Source organism: Malurus melanocephalus, unplaced genomic scaffold (assembly GCF_030028575.1).
Source record: "Malurus melanocephalus ecotype Western Australia unplaced genomic scaffold, MMel_1.1 scaffold_296, whole genome shotgun sequence".
NCBI classification, from domain to species: Eukaryota; Metazoa; Chordata; class Aves; order Passeriformes; family Maluridae; genus Malurus; species Malurus melanocephalus.
The window spans coordinates 772,410-784,812 of NW_026623528.1; the positions used below are offsets into that span (position 1 = coordinate 772,410).

Here is a 12,403-nt window from a genome sequence, read left to right on the forward strand (position 1 = left end):
CGAGGAAAGGCAGCTGGTGCTGGGTGAAAGATGCCGGGGCAGCCACGCCAGCCCTCTCCCCTGGTCAACAGACTGACGTGGCTACAAACCATAGCAAACATTTTATTTACAGGAGTTATATATATATATATAATATATATATTTATATATTTTGTCAGTGCAGTATTTCTTGGCCGGATTATTCGAAGCAACACCTTGCAACAAATGAGGACGTTGGCAAAATACTTCACATTGTAAATTGGTGGGGGGGGCAAGGAAAGGTGGGGATTTCGAAGAGCGTTCTCGCAGTCCCTCGCTCGGATTTTCCTTGGAGAGGACGAGGGGCGGGAAACGGAGAATTAAAATAGAACTTAAAAAAAAAAAAAAAAGAACCCCCGGTCTCCGGCGAGCAACTCTGAGGGAAAGGCGGCGGCCTGACGCTCCGCCGCTCCGGGGCCGGGACTCCCCGCTCCGCCCGAGTCCTCGGCCCCTCGCCCCGGGCCGGGCCGGGCGCTGGCCCCAGGCGAGAGCGGGTCGGGGCCGGTGTTGGGCCGGCCTTGCCGCGCTCCCGGGGCGGGGAAGGGAGATAAATTAGCGCACAGGTCCCGGGCCGCACCGACTATAGGCCGCTCCGCGGCTCGGGGCTGGCGGCGGCGGGCGGCGGCGGGGAGGGGAGGCCGGTGCTGCCGGGGGACTTGCCCATGCCGGCGGCGGGCAGGCTGCGCTCGGCGCCCTCAGTCCGTTCCGTGTCGCTGGGGGCCATGTCSAGGGACTCGGCGTCGCTGCTGTCGCTGTCGCCGTCGGAGCGGCTGGGGCTGCGCTCGGGCTCCCCGGGGGCGGCGGGCGGTGCGCCGGCTCGCTGGGCCGCGGGCTCCGGCTCCGGCGGGGGCTCCTTGTCCTTCTGGGCCTGCGCTTCCTTGGAGTGTCGCCACTTCATCCGCCGGTTCTGGAACCACACCTTCACCTGCGGCCGCGCCGCCCTTAGACGGGCAGCACGGCCCCACCGCGCCCCGCACCGCGCCCCCGCAGCCCCCGACCCCTTCCACCACCACCGGCAAYGCTGGGAGAGAACGAGGCGCCGTCCTCACCTCCCTCTGCCCACATCCTCACGCGACCAAAGGACTTTTTTTTTTTGTTTTTCCCTTCTTCTAGTTTGTGTATTTAAATACCCCACGCACCCCACCCCGTGTTTGTTTGTTTGGATGTGTTTTTTTTTTTCCTCTCTCCTTCTTCTTCTTCCAGGAAACCAAATCTTGCTCAAGAAACCACAGCGTTATACAATTCGGTGCGCTGCGGGCCCTCAATAGTGGAATCATTACAGAGTGGCGTTTAATGATTCCGTTTGAAGAAGTGTTTTCACTTCCTCAGAACGAAGGATTTCACAACGCGGGGAAAGATTTAGAACAAAAAAAAATTGGGAAAAAAGGGGACATTAAAAACAATGTGTTCGCTTCTACTTCCTTTGACCTAAACTGCCTCCTACAGCAAATTGCCCTCCAGTAAAGAGCACGCTGATGATCTGCCCTGGCCCCGCTCACTTCTCTGCCCGGCCTGCTCCTCGGTGGCCAAAACAAAGRCGAAAACTCCGCACCGGGCTGCGGTATACCGTGGAACCTGGGCACAAGAGGTGGTCGGGGCGAGGTGCAGCTCTTCAGACAGCCACACTTATGATAAAAGAAGGGAAAACACTTTGAAACCTCAGTGCCCTCTGGTATCCATCTAAACTGGAAGTAAGATTTGAAATAAAACTGAAGCCGTTCTTACTTGAGCATCTGTCAGCCCCAGCATCGCCGCCAGTTGCTTCCTGTCCGGTTTGGTGACATACTTCTGGATTTCGAACCGTTTTTCTAAACCTTTCCTCTGCAGGTTGGAAAAAACAGCCCTGGACCACGAGCGTTTCCTCTTGTACGTCTGGGGCAGAGTGTCCTTGGTTAGAACTGCGTACGGACCTGGGGAGGGKAGGAGAAAAGCAGGGAGAGAGGGAGACAGCGTTATTGATACTGCAGCCCGAAAGGGAGCCTTAAATCGATTAGAATAAGAGTTGGGCTGCGATGTGCTGAAGAGCCCGGGCCAGCGTGGCCCTGCCTGCCCGAGGGTACTTGTCCTGTCAGCCTSTGCTGCCTCGGGCACGGGTCTGCAACCCGAATTTCTTTCTCTCCCCCCACCCCGCTCCTTGTCTCTTGACCCAGGTAATTACTCCTGCACTCGATGGAACGATCGTCTAGATCAGGCCTTAGCCGTCTCTTCCTCCCCCCCACGCAGCCCGGCTTTCGCCCAAAATCTGAACCTCGCTACAAAACACACACCCTGGCCTTTCAAAAGTGYCTGGCGAGTCCCTCCGGGAGGAAGGAGGCTCCTCCAGGATGGACGCCCTGAGCCACTGGAGAGTCGAGGAGGGACGAGATGTACCTGGAAAAGTGTCTTGAAACTGGTGCTGCACTGAGCTCCTTGGGTTTGTGTTTAAGGGACCCAGGATAGCAGAGGCCTCGTTAATGGGGTCTAGAGACGCGAAGAACTGGCCGGCGGAAGGCTGCAAGTTGGGGAGATGAACCCCAGTTTGGCGGCTGGTAGTTAATAAGGAGGTCAGATCTGCGAGCACAGGAACAAGGAGAGCTCTGTTAYACCGCGGTCGAGACCGACAACCCGGCATGATCCGGAGCGGGTCCCCGCCCGGAGGGGCTCSGGGGGCTACCAAGCAGCCGTCTCCCGCTCCCCGGGGCTCTCCTCGGGAGAGGCGGCCGTGCCCCGGCACTCAGACATCCTCCGACATATTTGCTCCCWTGGTCAGGATGTTTACAGGCCGCGAGGGGAGATGGATTGCAGCGAAAGCCTTTAAAYGGGCTGTACCCCGGGAGGCAGAAATCCCCGGCCGCTCCGGAAAGTGCAGAGCGCTCCGCTCGCTATTTTCACGCTATCGCTATTTTYCCAGGGGCGCAAACCCTGCGCCCCGCCTCTGCTGTGCGGGGGCCGAGGGGGGTCTAGCTTAGTAAGCACTATTATAGACTCCAATTTAGAACTTTTTTTTTTTTTTAATAATTATTTTCTCGGCTAGATAGCAAAGTTTTCAAATCGCGGGTGWAGTCGCTAATCACAGAACAAGTAACCGAGCACCGACAGCATTAGCAGGGAAAGCGGACAAGCCAATTTCTCTACCTCTCAGCGTGTTGCCTTCCTTGACTTTGGGGTCAAACTCCGCCGATAAAATGCGGTCGATGCCGAATTTCAGGTCCTTGCTGGCGGGCGCCGGCGCCGAGCCGTGCGTGTGGCCGCCGGGCAGGCGGGCCGGGGCCGGGGCGCCTCCRCCGCCCGCCGCCGCCGCCGCGGGGGACCGGTGCTGCGGGGGGCGGTGGTGGTGGGAGTGGTAGGCGGCGGAGAGCGGCGAGAGGCGCGGCGGGAAGGCGGCGGCGGGGGCGTCGGGGGCCACGACGGGCGTGGGCCGGAGCGGCGAGGCCGTGGCGTGGAAGGGAGCGCCGTGGTGCACGGCTCCCAGCGCGGCCGGCATCCCGGTGCCGGGCCCTCCGGACAGGCTGTCGGCGGCTCCTCCCGCCGCCTCGCCGCCGGCGTGGAGGATGTCGGCGATGCAGAAGGACGGCTTCTTCGCCGCCGCGGCGTCCAGCGGGAAGCAGCCGCCGGCCGCCGGCCCCGATGCAGAGCAGTATGCCGCTGACCACAAGCTGAAGTTGGAGGCGTAGAAAGGAGCCAGCCCGGCCGTGTACATCCTGCCCGAGGAGGGGACGCGCCGCTCCGTCGCTCAGCTCCCGGGTGCGCGCCGCGGAGCTGCCCGCGGCCCCGGGCGCATGGGGAGGGATGGCGGGACAAGAGGCGGCTGGTGGAGCACTTCCCGGAGGGGCAGGGACGGAGAGTCAACCACCAGAAAATGAAAAAAAAAAAGAAAAAAATTACCCCGAAAATTAAAAGGTCCCCAGAACCCACGGCCAGACGAAGAAAGCGAGCGGGCGAGGAGCGGCGCAAACAAAACAAACCCAAACCAAACCCCCTTTCCTCGCACTGGGGGAAGAAAAAAATATCCACCCCTCCCCAAAACTTTCTCTGGCAGCTAGCRGCCCTCGCTCCCTCCCCACGCCCAATCCGCGATCCGCGGGGCCGGGCAGCACCGCCCGCCGACACGCCCACACAGGGCCGGGGCTCTGGGACAGCCACCGCACCCACAGCGCCAACTGCGTGGCCCTGGASCCGCGATTTGGTGGGGTTTGCCCCACAAAGTACACCCCAACACACACCTATCCCCTCTTTAATTAAGCGTTCGACTTTGAACTAACAATCTCCCCCACCCCCCCCCCAAAAAAAAACAGCGCAAAGTCTCTGCGCTTGCTGCCGCCGCGATTTCCGAACGTTTGAAAGAAACGCGCCGGGAAACTCTTGGCGATTGGAAGCAGGTCTGTCCTTTTGGAAACGATTGTCAAGCAAATGTGTTTCCTTCCCGGATAAATGAGCCTGGGATAATCTGGAAGAGAAGGAATCCATGCACGTAACACGTGTATTTATGAGAGCRCCCAGATATTCAGGGCCCAAACACGTTGGATCCTGCACTAGCAGCGACTAATTACCTAATCGTATTTYGACGACAGTGTAATTTTACAACAGATATTTGTCATTTTCTCTATCCCGGTGGCTGCATCTGTTTGCTCTCCAATTACACCTAGAAAACTATTTTACAACTTCTCAAACCTTTGACGACAGAACTACACCTATTTTTGCCAGAACACCAGAGCCATAAACTATATTCTCTGCAATGATTTAGGAACAAATTTATCGAAGCATCTTTGGCGCTCATTTCCCCCTTCACTCTAGCAACACATTTACCCTGAGCTGACAGGTGAAAATCAACAATTTCTTTATTTTTAATTTTCGTACTAGTAAAACTGTCGCTGCCCTTTTGAGCAGCCTTCCGGGTCGGACGATTGCAAGTTTGCTTTGATTTTGTTTCAAAAATATCATATCATGTTTTCCAAAGCGTTTCCCAAATTCTGATTATTTTCGGGGAACCACCAGAAAGGCGAACTGTTTTTCTTTGGCCAGGTATGAAGATACAGCTTCTGTGTGAATATTGAAACCACCTGCGGGCGAGAGTGAACGCGTTCCTTAGMCATAGCCCTGTGCTATAACGGATAAAGGTGAAGCTGGTTCTCCGGGAAAAGCAAGGCATCACTTTGCTTTGGTTTAGTTCTTTTTAACGAGGCAAAACAAAAATGAAGACAGGCTGGCTTGCCAAGATGTGTCCGAAAACCGAACGCGGCGAAAGAAAATGTTGATTAGGTTTGAACTTTTCCTGCTTCGACAGCGGAAAGCCCCTTTATTTGCATCTCTCCCACATTCTCCCCACGATAGCGGACCCCGGAGCCATGCTCTTGCTCTCAAACCGGATCGAACGACTCCGGTCCCACTCGCGTTCCCACTGCCAGGCAGAGCCACCCCGCCAGCTCGGCCGAGGGACGGGCAACGAAGTGTGCCCTGGGCGCTCCATCYCGGCCGCAAACCGCCTCGTTAAATTATTGCTGCAATTACCACTGCTACCCCGGAGCGTTGGACCAGCCCGGGGCTGCTCGCCAGGCACTCAGGGGACAAAAAAAAAAAACCCAAACAAAACTAAACGCGATGGTTTTTTTTTGTTTTGTTGTTTTGTTTTGTTTTTTTTTTTTGCTTTTAGGAGCTGGTTTCAAAACTCCTCTCGCCTCGCTGCCACGCAGGGCCAGGCGGTGAGGGGCAGAGGAGGGAAGGGCCGCTTTGAGGGCACGCCGGGCAGACCCGACCCGCGGCTCCGGTGTCTCGGTGCACCCGGTGGCCGGGTCCCCGCTGGTCCCGCGGGCCCGAGCGCGGGGAAGCGCTGTCATCCCACGGGCACTAAAATAATCCGAAAGGAAAGGCGGAACGCCTCGCACTAAAGCCCTTCACCCTCGGTCGGGGCCACGGGGGCAGGTGCTTTCCTGGTGCTCGGCCGGGCTGCGYCCCCGCGCATCCTCCGCGGCCGAAACCAGGAGCACCTGCCTCACCCCYCAGCCTCTCCCTCAGCTCGGGGACAAGTGTGTCATTTTGCCCCAAAGGCCTCCGCAGGCCTCCCTGCCTCCCGGGGCTGCGCAGGGCTGCGCGGCCGCTCTGGCCGAGGGAGGTGGCGGCCCCTCCTCCCCGCGCAAGGAGGGAGAAGGCTGCAGGAAACCCGGGGCTCGCTGCAGTCCAGGTCATCTCCTGTTTTTTGAGAGGTTCCAACTCGGACTAAATGAGCGGATGTGCCTGCGAGATTTGTCCCAAAATAGAAGCGGCTTTAGTATTTTAGGATACAGCAGAAATCCTTATTTCTTCCGGAGAAAAACTTCATAATGAGCGCGAGCACTTCCCTTTTCAATATTTGTGCAACTTTATCTCGACCAGCAAGTTGCTTTGGTGACGCAAATCCGCCCTTGTGTATTGCAACTACAAAAATAAATGCAAGGAAATCAATTCCCTTCTAGCAATGAAAACATAAATATACAGCTGCGACTTTCCCCTTTAATCTTGCTTTCCGAGGGACTCGAGAAGGAGGCAAATAAACTGTGCGGCAGAAGCGACTCTGCTTTTTTTTTTTTTTTTTTTTTTTTTTTTTTAAGACTGTTTTTTTTTTTTTTTTTTTTTTTTTTTTTTTTAGAGAACGGATTCTCTTATGACTTTTTTTTCTTCCCCGAGGCCGACAAAGGAGGTGAAAAAAATTATTCTAGTTCTTTCGAGGGTAAAATAGAAGGACCAAGCCCGAGGCGCTGCAGCTCCCCGTCCCTACTCGCATCCCGGAAAGGGTCGGGCGCTGTCTGCCAGCGCCTCATCGGGAACGATGGCAGCTCTTTCGGCCAAATCCCTGCCCCGTCCAGCTCCCCGGTGAGCTGCTGGCAGCCCGAGCCCACGGCCGCCTATCCCGGTCCCCGAATGGTGCCTGGGGCCCGACGCAGCCTGTTCATCCCACGGGGAGGTCGGGACACCCCGTCACTGCCGGCAGCGCTCGGCGGCCCAGCTGCGGGTATGGGGAGCCGGGTTTGCCCTTTCGAGCCGGCCCAGGATGCTCTCGGAGCAGCCTCCAGCCCTCCTTCTCTGCCGCCCACGGCCTGCGCCTTGCCTGTTGGATTTTAGGCTTCTGTATGTGCTCCGATTATTCCTATATTTTTTATATGGAAACGTATATGTGCGATATTTATAATTTTTTTTAAAGTTTAAATCCTCTTAAATCTCTCTGTAAGAGTATTTGTAAAAGTAACTGTTTAGCCTCATGAGAAGCCCTCCAGAAAGCAAGTTCACTCGGACGGCGTCAGCGGGATCTCTGCACCCCTGCCCGGGGGTCCCATGGAGCCGACCCCCCCCCGCCCCGCCCGCGCTGCGCAGCGCCGGGCACCCCAAAGCCCGTGCTCTGTCGCCACCTGCCGAGTCCCCGGGACTGGGCTTCCCCCACCYTCCCAAAACCTCCCAAAACTTCCAAAAAAAGCCCCACTTCAGGGTCCGCGGGAGCAGCGGGCGAGCACTTTTGGGAATCCGCTCCCCGCCCCGGGCTGGGGCTGCAGGGTGGGCAGGGGCGCAGTGCAGGAGTCGGGGGTTGCCACCGCTGCTTCTCCCGCACCGCCGCGGAATGCGGGGAGCGCTGCCGCCCCTCTGACCGCGGGCCGAGACCCCCGGCCGGGATCCGCCGCTGGAAGCAGCCGCAGCCGCGGGGCTGGAGGGGCTCCCCCAGCTCAGCACAACTCGTTATCTGAAAGGCTCAACAGCAGCGCGGGCAGGAACTGCCCAGAACCGCAAGCGAACCCAGTGACTAAACTGGTCAACCCCTTGACGTTTCCTTTCCATTGTTTCACGCGTTATTTAGTTGAATACCTGTGTCAGTAAGTCACGACTARTGTTATGTCATCTGCTGAGCAGCCGTGGAAGGCGTCGGAAAGCAGGAGGGAGMTGGGTTTCCGTGCGGTAGGGCAGGATTTCAAACCCCTGCTGGTGTATTTTCACTAACGTTTGAATTTGGGTCAGAGTGTGCTTTWGGARGGAAGAGCCCGATCCTCCTCACMTGCAGCTTTGCAACAKGGAGARGTGTTGGGGYGCACACAGAGGAATCCYAGAYGGGAATKGAGTCCACAGGGCATGGCAAAATTKGCTCTGAAGAAAAATTCCTCTAAAATGTCTRTATTGTAGTTGTCTGAAAACTCCATGCATTTTTTTGCATGTGAGCAGTCCCGAGGATTGTCCATATGTTCCAGCAGAATAGGTCCCACTGAACGGGTCCATATGTGAGAGCGGATCAAAGCCTGAAGCTCCCAGCTCCAGGGACGGCACAACAGCCACTGAGCCGGAGACTTGTTCTCACACTTGCACGTTTGCCTGCTGTGGCTTTCTTTCAACTGCTGAAATTGCTCTTTTCCGAGGAAACACATTAGAGCATGAGAAGCTGAGGGGTTTCACAGGCAGAGACTTCTCAGAGTCCCCCAAATGCTGTGTAGCCCTTCAAGTCCCTTCAGACAGAGAGAGGACCTGAAAATACTGATCCACCTCTGCCCTCAGTGCCCAGGAAAGGAGGCTGCGTTCTGAGGAGCAGCAGGATCAGGACAGTCCYTTCCCTGGGATTTCCTGTGGGTTAGAGCAGGCAGGTTCCCCACTGCATCCCATTTTTAGGCACCTGATGCTGTGCTGGGAGATGGGTACTGTGAGCCTGCTATGACATGTTGGTTTAAACTGCTTGAAGTTGGAAGTGATGTTTAAACTGCTTGAAGTTGTGGAAGTGCCAGGCCAGCCTCCCATTTTCGCAGTATCCCAGCCTGCCTGTTCCTATCCCTGGGGATTTCAAATTAAACTCTGACAGTCAGAAAGGTTTTTTACTGCCACAGTTCCCGAACTACCTTCTTTACCATGTGGCCAGCCAGGATGAGGGTGCTGGGAAAGCATGCATTTGGAGGACAGGCTGGCAGGACTGCTGTGACTCTTCTAATCTATTCTAATCTCTCACCAGGTCAGCCATTAATTTAAATGCTGCTTCTTGGAACTGCTTTCTGCAGTCTAAAATGGTTCCTTCTCGCATGGAGAGCCCTCCAGTTTGTTTTCATTTCCATCAGCATCATATCATACACACTCATCCAATCATCCTGATTTCATAGGTTACTCCACCTTTATGCTGCATTTGGACCATTATCTGCTTGCAGAGGGATTTATCACGGGCTAGTTGCGATTTTCCAGGCCTCACCAACAGAGAAGTCTGTGGAGAGTTGGTGTGCAATTAACCCTCTGGTGGCTGATTAAAGGTGACATGACGTGCAGAAGTTCTGACCTTCTGCTCTCATGTGCAACCGCCAAGCAGGGAAGAATTTGCTTGCACACACTGGATTTACTGGCACAGTGCACAGTGACTGAAAACAAGGGTGAAATGTAAAAATGAAGGAGATTTGACTCTCAGTGAGAAAAGACCATCCWCTGGTATTTCCTAAATCTGATAGGAGAGTGTAACTACACCTGTTTTCAGCTGAGTCCYAAATGGGCAGCCCTCAACTGAGGCAAACTTTTGCTGCTGAGGGCAGGCTCAGGGTATCTCAGTTCAAGCTGAATATACAGATGCAAGTACAGATTAAAAATTAAAGGGTTTTTTTTTTATTATTCCCTTTAGGACCATCACCCCTATGTTTTTGTCAGAGCAATCCCAGAATCCCAGTCTATTTCCACAAAAACTGACTGATGCCTTAGGCCCTTTGCCCCTCCAGCAGCAGTACATTAAAGTTACTGCACAGAAAAGCCATTCAATATTGAATAAGGAAATACTAATAACTGCCTAATAAAAGTTTTAGTAAGAAACAGTTTCCTCCGTCTTGCCAACAGCGGTCAAAAATGTGGGTAAGCTGGAAATAAAGATATCAGAACGCAGACACATAAAAGGCAAAATCAACCCCATAAGGAAGTCAAGTTTCTAGAAGAAAATTACTCTGTAAAACTCATCTGAATTTGAGAATAGTTATTGTTTTTCTTCCATCCCACTCTTCATGTTCAAAGTGGATTTAAATACAGTAGGTACACATCAGCCCAACTTTAAAACCAGCTTTTTCCTTGCTATTGGCATATATAAAACCCCAGGAGAATAATGACAACAAGGCCCTTGTAAAAAGTCCCATTTTAACCTTTTTTTGCCCAAGGGAGATGCTTCCTGGTGGATGCCAAATGGGAGTGCCAGCCAGAGGAGTTTTATGGGCCCATAAAGAAGCGTGCCAGACTATACAGCGTGTACATAGCACCCTCCAGAGCTGCTTCCTTCAMTGGAACTGAATCTGCCTGAAATGAAGTCCAGCCTTTGCTTGGACTGCTCACAGACTCCCCGTGCCAGGCTCCACCAGCTCTTGGAAGACGCAGGTCAGCTCCCTGTGAAAMACCCAGGAGGGTGTGCAGATGCTCTGGGAGCCGAGCAGGGTGGTGTAAGGTATCCCCTTCCCAGCTGCGGGTCTGGGATGCTGCCTACAGCAATAGCTGCTCCTCCACGCCTCCGGCAAATGGAAACAAAAACAGAGGAGGCGCAGTCAACACAGCAATGCAGCACGCAGGGGAAGTCATTTCCTACTGATACCTCTAACACATCATTTTATGTCTCCGTGCTGGGATCTGGTTACCTTTATCTTAGCCAAAAGACTGTAGCGGTCATAGAAGGTATTTTGCTTTTATTTCTTCTAGAAAACTTTATCATGAGATTTTGATTATCTGTCTTGTAGCAGTAAATTCCAAAGTCTCATTATCTCCYGTGCATGCCTTCACTGTCCTGTCCTTAGTTTTTTTCCTGATTCTCAGCTCCTTGAGGCATCCATTCATCTTGGAATTGTGAAATGGAGAGAAAAAAGGCAAGGCTGACCAGTTTATCCTTTCATTTGTCTCAGTGTCTAACCCAAATGTTTACCCTTGGCCCCCAAATGTATAAACTCCTTTCCAAGCCAAGACATTCTCATTTTCCCAGCTAAGCAATCCATTCTGAGGCCACACCGAATGGTAATACGAATCTCAACACGTTTCAGGTCTCAGCCTAACTTTGCAAGGAATAAAGACATCGGAGATGGTCCCATTACTGCGATCTTTCCCAAATCTTTACGAAGCAGCACCCTCTAGTGCAAGCTGACAACAAAATGTTTAATCACAACAATCCTCCTGGGTCACATTCAGTCTGGGTGCATCGCCTCTGGAAATGCTGGACATGAGCTCAGCCACAAGGCTTTTCTCTTCTTCCTCTCTCTGAAATTTCCTCAGATTTCCTCCCTAGGATCCCCATGGATGCTTTGGGCACCCGTTGGATGTTGCACCTTCCCAGGGCTCTGGCAGACCTAGGAGGCATCACTGCCCACAGGCAGGAGGCAGGGATGGCCATTGTGCCATGCTGCTTTCATTTCTGTAGGATACTGCTACCTACCAGAGTCTGGAGTAGCGAAATAATCCTTGAAAAGAGTCTGCCTCCCATCTTGGGTGTTTTGAGACATGTGAGAGGTATCCTACCAGGACAGGGGGAAGAGAAAAGTTGAAAAGGGGTCGGCTGATGCAGGGAGGGGGCTGAGCTCAGGGYTGGGCTGCAGGAAGCAGTGCTGAGTGTGGAGAGGTGACTGGGACTTTCACATGSAGAAAGGCATTGGTTTCTGGGAGAGCTGAGGACTAACCGGGTGTGAAAGCTCAGGCTGAGGGCAACACGGTGTTGTATTACTTCTGGTGCACTTTTCTTTCATTACTGGCAATTTCCATACGTTTCATCAGTTTTATTGTTGCYGGGAGGAAGGAGAACAAGAAAATGACACAATTTTGGCAGACCCTGAGCAGGGGGTGACCTGGGGGGTGAGCAAGGGGTAGCGGGGTCATTGCTGGATGCCATCGGCCACGACACGGAGCCAAGTTAACTGTGTCGTGTCCCGCACAAAATCCCATTGCCCCAGTGCACATCTCGGGGTTTATGAAAACACAGACCTCCTCTCTCACACTCCTAAAATAACACTGAGTACATGGCTACTGGAGATTTTGGAAAAATTAAAAGAAACCAGAGGAGGGAATTTTATTCAGCATTTGAAGGCTACAACTTCCCTTCATTAAGACCTAGAAGGGAGCTGCAAAGCTTTAGGCAGGGAAGGAGAGTAAATCCCTCAGGGTCAAAGCAAGATGATCTGAGGTTCGGGAGCCACTGTGTGCCTGCACAAACACAGGGGTTGGCATTCACCCCAGGCACATGCAGTTCCCTACAGAGCAAATACTAAAGCCAGAGCTCTGGGGCAAGCAGGTGAGGCACCAGAGCTAATGACTTGTGTGGTGGTTTCACCCATTTTCAGTGCTTCTGCTTTTTCATGTACCAGGCACACTGTGAGACCAGCTGGGGCTTCAGTGCTAAAGGGAAATCTAGGAACTGGTGCTTTTTCTCAAGACACGAGAAATAATGTCCAGAGTGGCGATTTTTTTTTTTTTTTTT

General features: G+C 53.7%; 1 protein-coding gene across 2 annotated transcripts; it reads right to left on the bottom strand.

Annotated features, from left to right (window-relative positions):
• Positions 1 to 370: 370 nt before the first annotated feature.
• HLX (H2.0 like homeobox) lies at positions 371 to 4,278 on the bottom strand. 2 transcript variants are annotated; one of them, XM_057376957.1, is made up of 4 exons: positions 3,133 to 4,278; positions 2,389 to 2,568; positions 1,744 to 1,928; positions 371 to 943 (listed from the first exon to the last, which is right to left on the bottom strand). In XM_057376957.1, exons 1-4 carry the CDS (start codon positions 3,695 to 3,697, stop codon positions 599 to 601), a joined length of 1,275 nt encoding a protein of 424 aa, XP_057232940.1. In that variant the 5' UTR covers positions 3,698 to 4,278; the 3' UTR covers positions 371 to 598. The 2 variants fall into 2 exon arrangements, with proteins under 2 accessions (XP_057232940.1, XP_057232941.1); XM_057376958.1 differs by lacking the exon at positions 2,389 to 2,568.
• Positions 4,279 to 12,403: the final 8,125 nt, after the last annotated feature.